This window comes from Notechis scutatus, chromosome 3 (genome assembly GCF_049901735.1).
Source record: "Notechis scutatus isolate UNSWTSFEM ecotype Mainland chromosome 3, rNotScu1.2, whole genome shotgun sequence".
In the NCBI taxonomy this organism is placed as follows: domain Eukaryota; kingdom Metazoa; phylum Chordata; class Lepidosauria; order Squamata; family Elapidae; genus Notechis; species Notechis scutatus.
Genome location: NC_142011.1, coordinates 156,033,482 through 156,050,053, shown reverse-complemented (window position 1 = coordinate 156,050,053; position 16,572 = coordinate 156,033,482). Strand labels below are relative to the sequence as shown.

The 16,572-nt window shown below is 35.3% G+C and overlaps 1 protein-coding gene across 2 annotated transcripts in view; it reads left to right on the top strand.

Annotated features, from left to right (window-relative positions):
- CDH7 (cadherin 7) overlaps positions 1-16,572 on the top strand; it is a 119,337-nt gene that overhangs the window by 71,843 nt on the left and 30,922 nt on the right. For both annotated transcript variants that reach the window (XM_087961480.1, XM_087961479.1), the window contains exons 4-6: positions 4,000-4,119; positions 12,494-12,661; positions 14,514-14,701. In XM_087961480.1, the coding sequence (XP_087817606.1) occupies positions 4,000-4,119; positions 12,494-12,661; positions 14,514-14,701 (476 nt within the window). The remainder of the gene's footprint in view (positions 1-3,999; positions 4,120-12,493; positions 12,662-14,513; positions 14,702-16,572) is intronic.

Genomic DNA, 16,572 nt, shown 5'->3' with positions numbered 1-16,572 from the left:
TCTTGTCTTCTATATATGTATATTATACAATTGGGAGAAGTTTCACACATAAAAATGTGTATGGAAATTAGTCAGGAGTCTCTTCTTTTTCTTTTTTCTTTTTAATTTGACTCCTGAAGTTCAATGACTGGGTTGGCAAAATCTATGATATTGTCTGTAAGTGAACTTCTGGATTTATACAGTTTCCCTAGTGGAATTGTAGAGGCTGTCATTGAAGCTTATATATGCTTCTGTGACTTCCTCAAGAATTACTAACTGTAAAAATAGAGCTGATTGCTGGAGGTATTTGTAAAAGACTGTTGTCAGTAAACGCAAGTCTCAAGAGTTCTGGCTGTGGTTCCAAGAGAGATTATAAATTCTAGAATGGCAACATTGTACTCAGGAGAACAAAGGAAAGGGCACTAAATAATGATCATAAAGTTAAAAAAAAAGAAGAAGAAAAAGGAGGTGTTAGGAACTTTGCAGTATGACCTCATATTACATTTACTGCAGGTAGCACAACACTTATATAAATCCAGTTTGAAATTTTAGACTACCGTTCTTTTATCCAGTTGCCCAAATGTAAAATACAAAATTCGGGAGTATAATATGCTCTCGGTGTATGTTGTTTTTTTAATAATGTTTAAACAAATACAGAAGATAAATTTCAGCATGTGAATCGTAGACATGATGAGAACTCCTCTGTCCTGGAATTAAACTTGTAAAAAGCTGTTCTTTGATGAAACAGAACATGGAAAGTATTTGGGGTTGAATTCTTAAAACAGAAAGTAGATCACCTTAAAGGAAAGATCAGATCATAAAAGAAAGACTTTCCATGCATACTTAGTATATTTAATCTTCCTGATGGTAATTTCTCTCTCCAGTTTGTGGGCAGAGTAATTGGAGATCTTTTCAATTATTATTTTTTTCCACAGAGAAGTTACACAGGACTGTGGGCCTCTATTGATAACAGTAACAGTAGCTAGTGCTCACCAGAAGGTGATCTTTTTCTGGATTTGTATGTGTGTGTATATCTGTGTCTGTATGTATGGGATGAAAAAAGAAAAAGTTAAGAAATTTTATCCAAAAATTGATTCTGAAAAAAAAATTAGTCTTGGTTCTATTTTACAAGAACCTTATTCTTAGGGCATTTTATTGGAAGCATTCTGCTTATCTTCAGAAACATTCAGGCTGGATATGCATGTCATACATATATGCATATATGTATACATACATATATATTTTTAATTTTTAAATGCCTGTATTAGCATTTCCTCCCTTTCATTAACCTGGACATTTTTTTTAATTGCCAGCAATTTTTTTTTTGCTTTCTGAAGGTTAGAATAGCAATAGCATTGGCAAAACATTCAGTTTAGTTGCTGCTAGAGTTTCCTTCTCCTTTCCTCTCATTTTTAAAGTTGGAATCTCTCTGCTGATACAGTTTACCCTGGGCTGCTCCTGCATTTACACTTTAAGTAGACTTGAATAGTCTAGGAGAATTGTTGGAGAGGTAGTTTGTCCATGCAGCTATTCATGTGAACCTGCTTTGGGAGTTTGTAATTTACAGTTTTGTCTTGTGAAGTCCTGCTGAGTCCATGAGCACCTGTTCTGTTTTGTTTTGTTTCTAGATATCTCTGAAAATTTACACTGTTCCTGCAGACAGTTTTAGACAGATTATAAAGAAAGTCTGTAATAATTCACCCTTCCGCTAATGTCTCTTCTTTATAGCTTTCCAAGTTCCCTCACTTCTCACTCTTGTACACTGAGGTATCAATATCATTACATAGCTGTTTTCCTTGTCTATATATCTTTTCTCCCCTCTCCTGTCTGCCACAAGCCTTTGTTTCTTTGCTTTACAATTTGTCTTCTGGTGAAAAACTCTGACTTTGTTTCTATTACTCCCACATCAGCAGTCTTTTCAGAACACTCTCTATTTAGGACAACGTACCTAAAGGCTAACTTGATTATGTATTTGGGGAAAACAATCTTCTAGAGTTATGCTGGTCTATGACCGCAATAAAGATTTGATTTGATTTTATCTTCTACAGAATAGAGCCTAGATGGAAAGAAAAAGGTTTCTCTAGTACACAACCAGGCAACTTGGAACTCTCCACAGATTTAATTACAGCTTCAGCAATCCTTTTCTTTGGTCATGCTGCCCAAGATAATAATTTTCTACAGACACTTTTGTTCTCAAATGACTTATTCCTTAAATGTGATAAAATAAGCCTGTTTTAAGTAAGTGTCATATCAAGGTTAGTATGTTTCCTGGGTCAGAGATAGGCAGCCGTGACAGAGACAAGGGATCTACAAAGTCCCTCAGAATAGGAAGGCTCTGCAGAATTCAATGTGCTTTTAGGTTATACGAAAATGCATATTATGGTTACTTATTTCAGTAAGTGGGGTGTGATCCCTGCTATGGACTTTCTAGGACACAGTGGAGAATGAAACCTGGAACTCTGCCTTAAAGTTTGCCCTAATAGTATAACTGCATTGCCATATGCTTCCAAAAGGACTAGATAAACATATCAACTTACTTGCAAACATTATTGAAGTGTTGCAATTTGCAATTTTATTTGTTAGCAATATTCTAGAAATTCCTTATTAAAGAAACAAAAGCATAGAACCATTTTCAGAAATAAGGGTATTCATCTATTTTAGTGGGCATCTGTTAATAAGGGATAGAGAATGTATTTTTTTTTTGTATTTTTTTAGAATCGTGAAACAAATTAACCGTAATATTTTGTTGCATAGTACTTACAGTCTTAAGAAACAAAACAAAACCTTTTTGGCTCATATTGAGGTGCCATATACACATATATACCACACTATTTCATTTTGGTATAAACCATTTTATTATTCAAAGTGCAAAAAGGAATAAACGAATTAATAAGAAATCCTATGCTATAGAATTAAAGGGTTGATATATGAAAAGCAAACATATATGCCAGCTTCATTTACCATATGTTACTATAACTTTTGCATCCTTGTAAACTATCCTTGATTATGTCTTGCCCATAGACCAATTCATATTTAGTTAAGCTTTTCCCTTTTTAATTTCATCAACACCAACATTATCAAATCAATGACTTTTTGTTCTTTTTCCTTTTAACCCTTTAATTTTCTTTTCTATTTGAGCCTGATTCATTTTTTCTAGATGATCAAACCAGTGCACCTCTTTCATACTGATCATATACTTTTGTATTAATTCACATTAGTCAAGGGCCAATCCATTCTTGATCCTATAGCTTTTCTTTTACCTTATTTACTTCCTGGGTATCCCATTTAACATACTTGAATGTATTTCCTAGCATATCCAACTTTCACTTTATACAACAAAGTAAGCAAAAGCATATACAGTCATTTTGGCTTTTTTCAATATTTACTCCTCACAACAGACAACATGTGCACAGTTTCTCTGTGAATTTGTCTCTGGTTCTTCCATTATATAACAATTCCCTGGAGCATCACAGGCAGCTATCATCAATCTGTGCATTCCTACCTTCATATGCATTCCAGGAACATAGATGACACCTATTCATTCCTTTCTGACACATGCTCGCAAAAATTCCATTTTCTGCTCTGGAATAATTGCTTCTAATGGCAGGAAAAGACTGATACTAAGTTTTATAGCACAAAAACTTTTTTTTAAATGGTCAATATCAGATCTTATGGATGGGACAGATTGCTGAATTTCCTTGACATTGACTTGACTCATTTGTATCTTGTGTGCATTTTCTCTGGGAGCATATGGAAGACGCCTTTCATTTCCAGAACTATCCAATTTTGCAGTTCAAGAATAACATTGAATAACTGACAATTGTTATTAACTCATTCGATGTTAAAAGCATCAAAGAAGTTAGTTGTAATGTAAATGACATACATGCAGCATCAATATGGTTTGGAGCTGTATTATTGGCTGAGTTTCATTAAAAATGCTCACCTCAAAAGTACAAAATTCTGTTTCTCTGTTGCATGACACACATTAACAAATTCATTATTATTTCTTAACATTTCCAGGAACCTCTGTGGTACAAGTAACAGCAACCGATGCAGATGACCCTACATATGGCAACAGTGCCAGAGTGGTTTATAGCATCCTTCAAGGTCAACCTTATTTTTCCGTGGAACCAAAGACAGGTAAATATTCTCCTGTGCTTTTATCTATAACTAGCAATTGTGTTATTCTTTCAGATATATTTCTGTATTCTATTCTGAAGTCCAAAATAACTACTATGTTCCTGCCATCAGGAGCCTTGGTGGCACAGTGGTTAGAGTGCAGTACTGCAGGCTACTTCTGCTGCCTGCCAGCTGCCTGCAATTTAGCAGTTCGGGTCTTACCAGGCTCAAGGTTGACTCAGCCTTCCATCATTCCGAGATGGGTAAAATGAGGAGCCAAATTGTTGGGGCCAATATGCTGACTCTGTAAACCACTTAGAGAGGGCTGTAAAGCACTGTGAAGTGATATAAATGCTATTGCTATCAGCTGCAGTCACGAGATCGCCATTGACTTTCTTCCTGCAAGCTTCCCAGGTTTCTCCAGTGACTTATGGAAAGAAAATGAGGATCACATAACTGCGGCAGAGCAGCTATGGCAATGAAGGGCAATGACATTGAAACAGCAAGAATTTTTTTAAAAAATCATTTCCACAAGAATAATGAACTATCTAAGTTAGGCTGAGATACTTTAGTTGAGAAGGTTTTGCCCAGTTTAAAGAAACAAGCATGAGTGTTTTAATAGCAAACAGATAAGTCTTTGTGAATCACCTCTGATTCCATTTGAATTAGAGTTTGGAAATTCCAAGACCGTTCGATTCAATTCAAATCTGTAATTAAAAAGTTATTGGCTATCTGATTTGGGCCATTTTCAAATCCAGATATTGTTTATAACTATAATGGGAAAAATTCAAAATGCCAGATGCTGCTTCATTTTTGGCAGAATGGGATGAAAACAGCAATGATGATAGGCCCTTTACAGAATGTTAATCCAAAGGTTTTAGCACATTTTTAAAATATTACTATTATTTATTAAATGTGTTTGCTGCCATCTTCCTGTGTGGTAACTCTTACATATCCAATATGCAATATTCCTTCATGACTATTTTAGGACAGAGATAAATATAAATTAAAGATAGAACAATAACTTCCAAACTATTTAGTAAAGAACCAATAGGAAGATTAGGGGAATCAAAGCAGAGAATGTCCTAGTTTAATTTGATAATGCACACTTTAAAAACTGTTGTTGTTGTTGTTGTTTTTTAATCATCCTAGTTTGCTACTTGTTTTTCCTGCCCACAATCCTGTGGAGCTTCATTTACTTTGATAATTAAATGTGAATGCCAGGATGGCTGACATAAGTGTTACCAAACTTGGCCTTTCCTTGGAAGGATCTTCTCATCATTGGTTTTGGTTGGGTGTTAGTCTGACTAAGATTTTTGATGAAAGCTTCTGATATATAACTGTGCTGCTTCTGATAACTGGGCTTTATTTGGTGCTTGGAGGGTTAGGATAATTGATGACAAACTTGGCTCTTTCTCAAAAGGACCTCCTGGTTACTTGCAAGGCTTGGTTGTGCGAGGATCATGGCCTACTATCAATGCTCTGCCTTAGTTAGAGTAGGCAGCAGAAGTCAAAAAGTACAAAACATGGTTATATAAGATAGGTAAATTACAGAGGAGGAGTTTGAACAGAGAAAGTGGTGTTATTGATTATTTATTTATTTGCTTTATTAACTTCTATCCCTCCATATTCCTGGTAGATTCATACCAGTGTACGAAAAAAAAAAAATAAAAAAATAAGTGACAGCAATACAAAAAAATGTAGTCTTTCCACCTGATCCCTATTTTTAGGATGTTTAAAGTTTGGGCTAGTGCCATTTAATATTAACCTGGCACCCAATCATTCATTGTCAAGAAACCGAAATCTGCTTCAGTAATGCAGACTATAAAAATAAGGTCAGTTATGAGTCTATATTTAGAATGCTTAGTGCTGAGTTGAATTCCCAGTTGTGTGAATAGGAGAGTATAGAAGTTACCGCAAGGAAGAATGAAGTTAGGATTTATAGCTTAACATAATAAAGAAATTAAGTGCTTAGAAAGTGAATGAAGCTCCCAAATAATGTCAGTTTTGCCATCCCAACTGTGTTCTGATAGGCAAAGATAAACCACATTGGCCAGCGATTTATGTCAATATCAGAGAGTCAAACACATATAATTGAAGTTGCGACATTCTATACCATGTGTAAGGATCTCAAAGTCACTGAAGCATTTTGGAGATACCCAATTAAATTATTATTTCAAAACAATTTCCACAGTTATTTCGTCCTTGAAAGGAGAGGAACGAATCACATATTACTTTCTCTTGATCTTTTCCCTTCAGCAGAGTTAGCCCATGACATTCTGGTGCCAGAGACAAAGAAAAAGGACCACCTACCCTCCATATTCCTCCCCTTGCTTCCACGTTTTAGTATACTGTACTAGAAATTGAAATTGGCTTCAGGTCACTAGATTAAAATGTCAGTCACTTCTGAAGATTGAAACCTGTAGGGCTTTCAAGACAACCTGGACAGCACACTCAGGGTAACTTAAAGATTTTTTGGGGGCTGGGTGGGAAACTCAGGAAGAATGATTAGGACAATTACCATTATTTCATCCCAGCATCAGTCATCTACAGAAATTGCTTCATTCTGCCTAATGGGAAAGCCAATTTTGCCTTATGGTGTCTCTAGATCTTTAAGAACAAGGCACTGGTCCTTTTTTAAAAAGTGGCTTGTCCCCTTGAATATGAGACTTAGTGAAGAAAGAAGAAAAATGCATTTCCACCATGTTCTCTTGATTATGGATTGGACTAGGCATTCAGAATTTGATTATCAATGTGCTACTGCACATTATTATCACAAGCTTATTATCACAAGCCTAAAATGTGTTCCAACAAGTATATCTCTGAAATATATAAATACTTGATATTATTTCTATTCATTTTTATTTTTTTATTCTTGCAATCCCATTCATTTATAAATTTTCCCTTCCTTATTCATCAGTATGCTCTGAAACTCTCAAAGCTATGTATTGCTTTATATTTGAAAAGCTTTCCTCAAATGTTGTCTTTGTGAAGATATGTTTATACACCTGACTGTACTTGTATTATTCAAACATTTCACTTTTTTGTAAAAATACTATTTCACTCCCAAAATATGGCATGAGACTTGTAAGAATATTTTTTTTAATTATGATGGCAATTTATGCCATAAATTTTGTCCTGTCTGAGCAGAAAATCAAGAATCTACGATCATCTGGAAAGAACTTTTAATATTTGCTAAAAATATAATGATTGTACTTAGAATGCTTTCATCATATACATTATGTTATAGTACTTTGTACTATGATATTGTTATGTATTATGAATGCGAGAAGTAAAAAGGTCACATAACTCCATTGTTAGAGCTACTCTTAGATGATATCAAAGAATGCTCTATCTCTCTTGGTAGGAATAAATAGGAATTATAAGAAAGGGCTTGTCAAAATGATCTAAGGATTGAAGCCCAAGATTTAAATTCAGGTCAAAGCAGAATCACCAAACAGGAATGTAAATACACATGAGTTCATGTTTGGATCAGATTAAAACAAAAGTTGTTTGTACACTAGGATAACAGAAACATGTTCCTGTGTGTCTAGGACTTCAAGCAAAAGTTAAGGCCTGTCAAAATCTGTGGAATACCAGATCCTTGTATATACAGAATCCAATGTTAGCCTTCTTTTTTATTGTTTATTGTATCTAGATATGGCAGCTGAAAAACCTATACTGTTTGACACCAGTTTGTGAGCTCCCCCTAATATAAAAAGAATGACAACAGTTTGTATTCACATATTTTGCCACTGCCTGTGCTTTGACTCTTTCACACATGCCACTCCTTGAATTCTGCAAGTACTATTGAAATATTAAATTTATACCCAACCTGATTGCTCAACATGATGTGCTTTGTGTTTATGGAAAGATGGAATAGTCTTGTATTGATCAAGAAAAGTATTTGGATAGAGAGCATAATAACATTTCACTTTGTTTCTTCCACATTTCACTTTGTTTTCTGAGCAAGGGAGGGGATCAATATTAATTTGCACTTGCTGATCTTAGTAGTAACAATTCTCTAAGCCATAAAGCAGCACAAATATCCATTTTCACTTTTCTAGAAATAAGCATATAAAAGTTTAGCATGCTGAAGTAGGAGCAATGTTTTATGAAGGCTCCTAGATTTATTCAGTTTATATCTCTAGGTTTGCCTGTCCATAACTTTAAGCTATTCTCTTTCTTTCAACATATCCTAAGAATGACTGTTTCCAACAAGATCTGACTTTTTCTTTTCTTTTCTTTTTTGCCAAAGGCCTAAAGAGGCCATCCTTGGATCAACTACGTTGAATATTAGAGTTGATATTGGTGAATCAACTTTGAACACCCTAAAGGAAACAAACTATTTGGATCTTTTTCATTCTGAGTTCAGGCCTAAATGTGACTCGGTGGTTAAGATTGTGGTTAAAGCTTGTCGGCTGCAAAGCAGGCAGCTCAGGTTTGAGACCCGAGCTCCACATGCTGGAGTGAGCTCTCATCTTTGCCCCAGATCTTGCCAATTTAGCAGTTCAAAGGATACAAATACAAGTAGATAAAATGGTACAACTTTGGTGGGAAGGTAACAATGCTTCATGAAGTCATGCTGCTACATGACCGCAGAAATGTCTTTGGACAGCACTGGTTCAATGGCCTTAAAATTGAGATCAGCACTGCCCCTTATAGTCAGCAACAACTAGCCAAATAAAATCTGCAGGGACTCATTTAGCAATAGCAATAGCACTTAGACTTATATATTGCTTTATAGTGCTTTACAGCCCACTCTAAGTGGTTTACAGAGTCAGCCTATTGCCCCCAACAATTTGGGTCCTCATTTTACCTACCTCAGAAGGATGGAAGGCTGAGTCAACCATGAGCCTGGTGAGACCTGAACTGCTAAATTGCAGGCAGCCAGCAGGCAGCAGAAGTAGCTTGCAGTACTGCACTCTAACTACTGCACCACCAAGGCTCTTTTACCTTTTTTTTTCAGGCCTAAATATGGGACAATGATAGCATTGCTCACTTCCTTGGATGATGTTGAGGCCTGGAGAGGGGTAGTCACTTGTCATGATCCTATTGGGCCTCTTCTTAGTTTGTGATGCCATCAACCAATTTATTTCTTTGGAACACTTGCAGGGGATGAGGATAATATATTGATCAGTTAAAACAACATTTATTACAAATCCCACATTTTCAGGAGATTTTGGGGACTAAGCAAGAAGTTGCTACTTTCAGTGATGACCTCTTCCCTGCTAACATTTCACAAATTATTTTAGAGGGCTTTTCCTTAAGCTTTTTATGATGCTATCTTTGATTTTTAATTTTGATTAAGTCTTGTATGTATTTGCTGTAGTTGGTGAATTGTGGTTATTGTTGTCATGCATCGAGCTTTAGATGCTATGGTAGATGCTTATTAATATTCTGAGTAAGCTGCCAAGAGTCATTTAATGGTTGGATAGAAATGTGTTTGATAAATACATAAATAATAATTAAATTGTGTAATGATTTTCAATGAATCTGATATTATAAAGAAAATTAGCCATAATTGTGTGAACTCCCAATACGTTCTGCTTAGGAGTATTCTAAATTCAAAAGAAGAAGAAAGAAGAGCATCTGGATCTAGGGATTATAAATATCAAGGATGATACAGAAGGCCAATGCTTCTTAGCTGATCATATATTTTGTCTTTTCTCAACTGGTGACATGGAACAATAGTGAGATAAAATCTTGTATCTCTGCCTGCTGTACTGTATTACAATATGAAAACCTCCCCAGTTAAAGGAGGGATATTTAATTGCCCAATGCTTATCTACATAGTTGAATGGTAACAGAACAGTTGTTCTGTTCTTTTCTTCCCTCTTCTTTTAAATTTCAAAGAGTAATTACAAGTGACAAAGAGATGGCCAAATGGATAGCTCTAAAAATGCTTCAGACAATGCAGTGCTTCAGCTACTACATCAAAGTTCTCTAATTATAGTGAGTGATTTTGTTTTATTTTTAAGATATTAGCTAATTTAGAATCACTTCATTTAAATGCACAGCATGGCACCAGATTATTAATAGCACCAAATTGTACTGGGTCATTTATGGTTTGGGATTCTTAAGAAACTCATTTTGGCAGCAGGGGAGTTTGGCAACAGAATGATAAATGCTATTGTTCTTCCTTGTTGTCACTTTGATGGCAGAGAAAAAGGCTTTGACTACTTCTGTTTAACAAATCAGTCTGTGTGTGCATAGACTGTGTTGGAAGTAGGAAATGTAATGTCTTTCCTTCTTTTGTTGAGAGGAATTGCAACTCCTACAGTTTCTTGCCATTAGATGTTGACTGGGTTACCTAATTTTTATTAGTCCCATCCTATTTACACTGTAGCATTGGAAAACTCAAGACACATAGCAGTTTGCAATATCCCCGTCATGTAATCTTCTTTCTTTCTTTTACAATTCACTAGAAAAGCCTTAAAGTAAGCAACTTTCAACTGAGTAGTGAAAATCTCAGAGATTGAGACAAAGAATTTTATTTGCTGTATCCAATGACTACCTTTAATAAAAATGAAATAACTTCTATACCAAGGATAATTCATGTGAGGGCAGTAACTCATTGAACCCAAAGCCTCCACAACATTGTATAGTTTGTCTCTGAGATGTCACCGTATGTTATTGACAGGAGCTTTTAACATTATAGGAATAAAACAAGTCTTTTGGAGTTTTGGCACTTAAAAGTGTAAGGATTGCAAGGTCCCTTCAAATTTTCTCCAAAAAACTTCAGCCTCCACCCCACCCCTTGTTACTGTTAGCTTTGCATAATATTGGAACTGTTTATTTTGAAAGCACATGCATTAATGTATTCCCAAATAGTTTGAGCATTCAGATTTTAAATTTGGAGCAACTACTCTTTTCTTAGGATTATACAATTTATGGTTTAACTGCATGTCAGATAAATGTATGGTTTCAGGCACTGCAATTTTTCAATTTTTAAAGAATGGGAATCACATTCCTGAATGCATCTGAGTGGACATTGTGTAACACAGAATATTGAACTAAGTGGGTTGTTTGCCTGACCAACAGGAAGACTCTTCTTATATTCTTCAGCTGCATTCACAAACATAGGAATTTGGAACAGATGGAATGAAATCTAAAGTATGGAATTTGGTAGTTCATAGTTTTCTTAGCAGCTCTAGTTATATTGAGAATATTCTATTTAGTTATAGGAGCTTAAATTTAAGGTATATGAATTAAAACATAATGTATTATGTACAGTGTTGGTCTTTTAACTGGTGTAGCCTAAATTGGGTTGACAACCAAGCAAATCTGGGTCATTTTATGAACCATTATTTTCTTTTTCTGTTATTATGTTATTAAAGAAGTGGTACACAACATGTTCACATGACAAAGGAAAAAATAGTTAATACCTCGAAAGTGATCATATTGACTGCAGTTTGAACATTTGGTTTTAATATTAAATTGTCCTAACTTCACCTACTCCTTTGTCCCAGCCTCATCCAGTGGCATGTTTCAGGTGACCCTCATTTTTTTTTTTTTTTTAAAGTGGTGCATATGTCATTTGAAACAGAGAAAAGGAAGAACATTAAGTATGGGAATGGTAAATGATGTTATGGAAGAGTGAAACAAAACAAATAACGTTAGCAAGAAAATCAGCAACAGTAAAGGACTAATAAACCTGACAGGGCTTAAAAGTAGTTCCTGGAGATAAAAGGTTGATGATCATTTGTTCATATCATATACTGGGCAAAAGGAAGATTCTATATCAGAAGTGTCAAACTCAAGGCCCAGGGGCTGGATCTGGCCTGCAGGGTACTTAGATCTGGCCCATGGGGCCTCCCTGGAAACAGGAAAGGACTGGCCCGCGGTGCTTCTGCCAGCAAAAATAGGCTTCTGAGCTCTGTTTTCGGCTGTCACGGCCTCCTGCAAACCTCCCTCCCGATCTCCATTTTCACTGGCAGAGGGTTGCAGGAGGCCATGGCAGCCAAACATAGAGCTCGAGAGCCTGTTTTCGCTGGCAGAGCACTTGGGCCACCACAGGCGCCCCCTACACGAGTGACATCAAGTGGCCACACCCATCCTAGCCACCCCTACCCTGGCCCCCCTGAGGTCAAACACAACCCTGATGTGGCCCTCAATGAAATATAGTTTGACACCCCTGCTCTATATCCTTTGCTGGATATTTAACATTAGCGATCATTTGACATAAGTGGGCCTGCTAGACTTTCTGAATGTTGCTATCTGAAATACATGATAATTTAAAGTCATGGTATCCCAGAATTTTGTATTATGTTTTTTTTTTTTGGGGGAATGGGGGATTCAATGCAAATGTTGCTGCTGTATGTCCATGCTTAGTAATTGACAAGTTACTGAGATACTGACCACTACTTTATGTAACTATTTTGGTATACTTTAGGTATTATCAAGACTGCACTTCCCAATATGGACAGAGAAGCAAAAGACCAATATTTGCTTGTCATTCAAGCCAAGGATATGGTTGGTCAAAATGGGGGTCTTTCTGGAACCACATCTGTCACTGTTACCCTGACTGATGTCAATGATAATCCTCCACGATTTCCACGCAGTAAGTTTCTATAGGTGATAATTAAAGGTAATTTGCACAGTAACAAATTTATATTGGTATGCTACTTAGAAAGACTAAAATTCAGCTACTTAATGGCTGAAATTAATTTTGGACAAAGATTCAAATTATGAATTAAATTTATTTAAGCTTCTTTAGCTATTTCTAATAGAAAATGCTGATTCCAGACAACAGCTGTTCATTGTTTTTCATATACAGAAATAAAAATATGTTATTAGTGATATAGTGTGAGATTTCTTTTTATAAATCCTGATAATGTAGAGTTCTTAATGTTTCCTTGAATCATCCAAATATATTTTCTTTGATGATTCATATCTATTAATTGCCACTGAAGATGGAATGGCATGGATTTAGAGAAAAGTGGAATGCCAATGATGATAGTAAAAGTTATTGTGGAATATAAAGCAAATATCAATTGTCACTCAATGCTCTGCTTTGAATTGGTTATTATCCAACCTCTGATATTTGTCTTTTTCTTTAGTTTCAAAGCTCCCTAATATTTGTAACAACTTGTCTTTTGGAAACCCAAAAGTCTCAAAACTATTTTTTCCTTTGAGTCTTTTTCTTATGGTCTTGGATGGATAGATGGGATGGATGGATGGAAGGAAGGAAGGAAGGAAGGAAAAAATCAATGTGGGAAAAAACAGAACCAATCTTCCTTCTGCTTTATGTCTAAATCAAATTAGAAAAAGAAGTCTGTTTCCACATTTCAGTTATCCTATTTTTCAAAAGTATTATATTTCCCTGCTTTTCTTAATAGTCCATTGCAAATGAAAGTTACCTTAATATGGAGAATACAGTATATACAAATTGTTAAAATCAGTTTCTTTACAAGTGGAAAAGAAATTTTATTTTCCCCCCATCTTAAACTACTTAGATAAATAATAAAATGCAACAGATTTAGTTTCTAGAAGTAGAAGGTTTGTGGTATCAGGTTCTGTTTTCTTAATCTGTAATCTGGTCAATTTCAGTTTGAGCCACAAGAAAATCCAATACAACGCAAGGCTAGAATTTATCACAATTATCTGACATGGAAAAAATGTCTCCTTACGACACAATAAAGATTTATCTGTGATCCTACAAATTCATGTATTATTTTCCTTTAGTGACTTGAGGCCTCTAGAAGCTAAAATGCCATTGGAAGTAGATTTCCCTTTGACAGAAACATTAGGCATTATTTCAGCAATGAATTTGTGCATCAATATTCTCAAAAAAAAATGTAGACTGAATTAAAAGAGCAGAAAACATTAATATGCCATCACAAAAGTCCATACCTTTCACATTTTATTCCAAAAATTATACATAAGAGTTGATTGTGACATTCCAATGAACTGTCAATAAATCAACAAAAATAATATCTTGTATTAATGATGTAGCTTTAATATACACTGTCAGGAGATAGATCACTATTTTTCTCATATAATTAAATCCTACTAGGAGTCCAGAACAGAGAATACTGCTATTACATACTTGGATATTCCCCTCACCCCAAGGATTTTTTTTCCTTTAGAGATCTTAAGAAGTAAAAACTGCTTATGTTCATTCCTGGGAATTCTCCTTTTTAGACAGAAATTCTGGATGTTCCAGTTCCAATACATCTGATGGGTTAGCTATTTTTTCCATGGTGTATTTATACATGGTGCCTTTGTAGTATAGAAGAAAGGTGTAATATTGGAGTAAAGATGCAGAGAACCCTAGATGGGCTTACAGAAACAAAATGCACTGCTTCAAAACTGCCCTCATTTTGTATCTATCCTTTACGATTAACTAAAGAAGGTCATAGATTATAGATCTATGAACCATAAAGATCCACTAATCACTTTTAATTTTATAGGATCGTACCAATATAATGTTCCAGAATCACTCCCTGTGGCCTCAATGGTGGCTAGATTAAAGGCTGCAGATGCTGATGTAGGGATTAATGCTGAAATGGAATATAAGATTGTGGATGGTGATGGCTTGGGAGTTTTCAAAATTTTAGTGGACAAGGAGACACAAGAAGGAATTATTATGATACAAAAGGTAAGATTGGTTTATTTTTTCAGGTGTTCTGGGATTCAAGTAAGTCAGTAATAGATAAAATATTGAACTAGACTAGGATGTGCATTGACTGTTTTAGCTTTTTTTTACAATTTTACAAATAAATGGAAAGTGCAGAGATAAAGGTATGGTAGGTTGCTGATCAGATTGCACCTAAATTTACAGAGAAATAGATAAGGTATGTTTTATACGACCCAAGAACAATTTGTCTAAAAATGTTAAAAATGCATTTCTACAGTACAGGACTCAGTTGTGTATTAGAGAATTTAGTACTATTCGAATTTTAAATATTAATAACATGAAGCAAAATTCAAACATCTTAACATGATTGGACAGTATTCAGAGATCTCCTACATCAGTTTGCAAATGGGAATGTGATATAAATTACATTATTTAAAGCTTATCATTTTATCTGATTGAGTCTTAAAATTGATCTTTGGAAAACTAAATGAGGAGAGGATTTAAAGAGATAAAACTAGAACATAGATAGTAATGAAGCCTTCAAGCTATATTCACTATACTAAAGGATTAGAGAATTCAATTGTCCTTTTCAGGATAGTTGTTATTTGTTATTATATCTCAAACCCACATTTTAGTTACAGTAATCCAAAGACTAGCTCAATGATAATTAGTATCAATATCAGTATCAATATCAGTATTATTTTTAATTCAAAGTTAAAAACAAAAAATGTTTATGGAATAGTATCCTTACATTATAATCTGGAATATCTTAGTTATATTTTGAATGTTACTTTGAATGTTACTTTGCTTTCTAGCATAATACCCATCCGAGGATGTTACAATAATGCTTCATACAAGGAAATCAATACAGTGCTTATTTTAGATCAGATTTGTTAAATGAGCAATTGAGTCTGAAAGACCTATCAACCCAATCAAGCTAACCTCTCCTTTTCTCCAATCAGCAGTACTTGGTGCAGGGAGAAAATGGTACCTATTGTGCCTAGCAATTTCTACTGATCAACAACTGTATGAAAGTGCTATGCCATTGCTTCCTTTCTAGGGCTGAGAGAGCGATTTGTCCAAGATTACCCAGCTGGTTTTGTGCCAAGGTGGGACTAGAACTCATGGTCTCCCAGTTTCTAGTATGATGCCTTAACCACTGCACCAAACTGGCTCTGATTACTATGATATAATATGATATTGAATTAATGGCTACTCATCTCATAAGAATAACTAAAATAAAAAGAAGAACAGAAATCCCATGATGGTCATGGTTGAAATTATAACTCCATCTCTCTCTCTCTCTCTCTCTCTCACACACACACACACACACACACACACACACACACACAAATTACCTCATCATCAGCAGAGAATGCTTAATCTCCTGGCCAGATGCCTGGGGGAAAAGCCAATCTTTAGGACTTTATAAAAAGCTAACAGGGTGAGGCTATCTGGATTTTCAGAGGGATACTGTTCTTAGGGCAGTAAGAACTGTCTCATTACGGACCGCCACTGCACCGTCCTGGGAAAAGGGGTTCCACAAAGAAGCTGGCAGCCGGGTAAGAATGCAGGAGGAAATGGAGAAAGTGCTTGAGAGGAGAAAGTTTTTCTTGGCTCCTAGGACTCTAAGACATATTTAATAAAATTCCTGAAAAGTATGACTTTCTGAATAATACCTGCCAGAAGAGGAAAAAAGCGGCAGTTTGATGGTGCTGAAAGGATAGCTTTCCCTCTTTTCCTACGGAATAAATAACTGGATATTAAGAAACCTATTTTTTTTAGGTGAAAATTGGTTTTAAGCGATGAGTGGGAAGAGAGAGGATTAAAAAGAAAATATTTGTATGCTAAGACTTTGTTGGAGGAGATGCCTTAAGGATTTGAAGACTAGA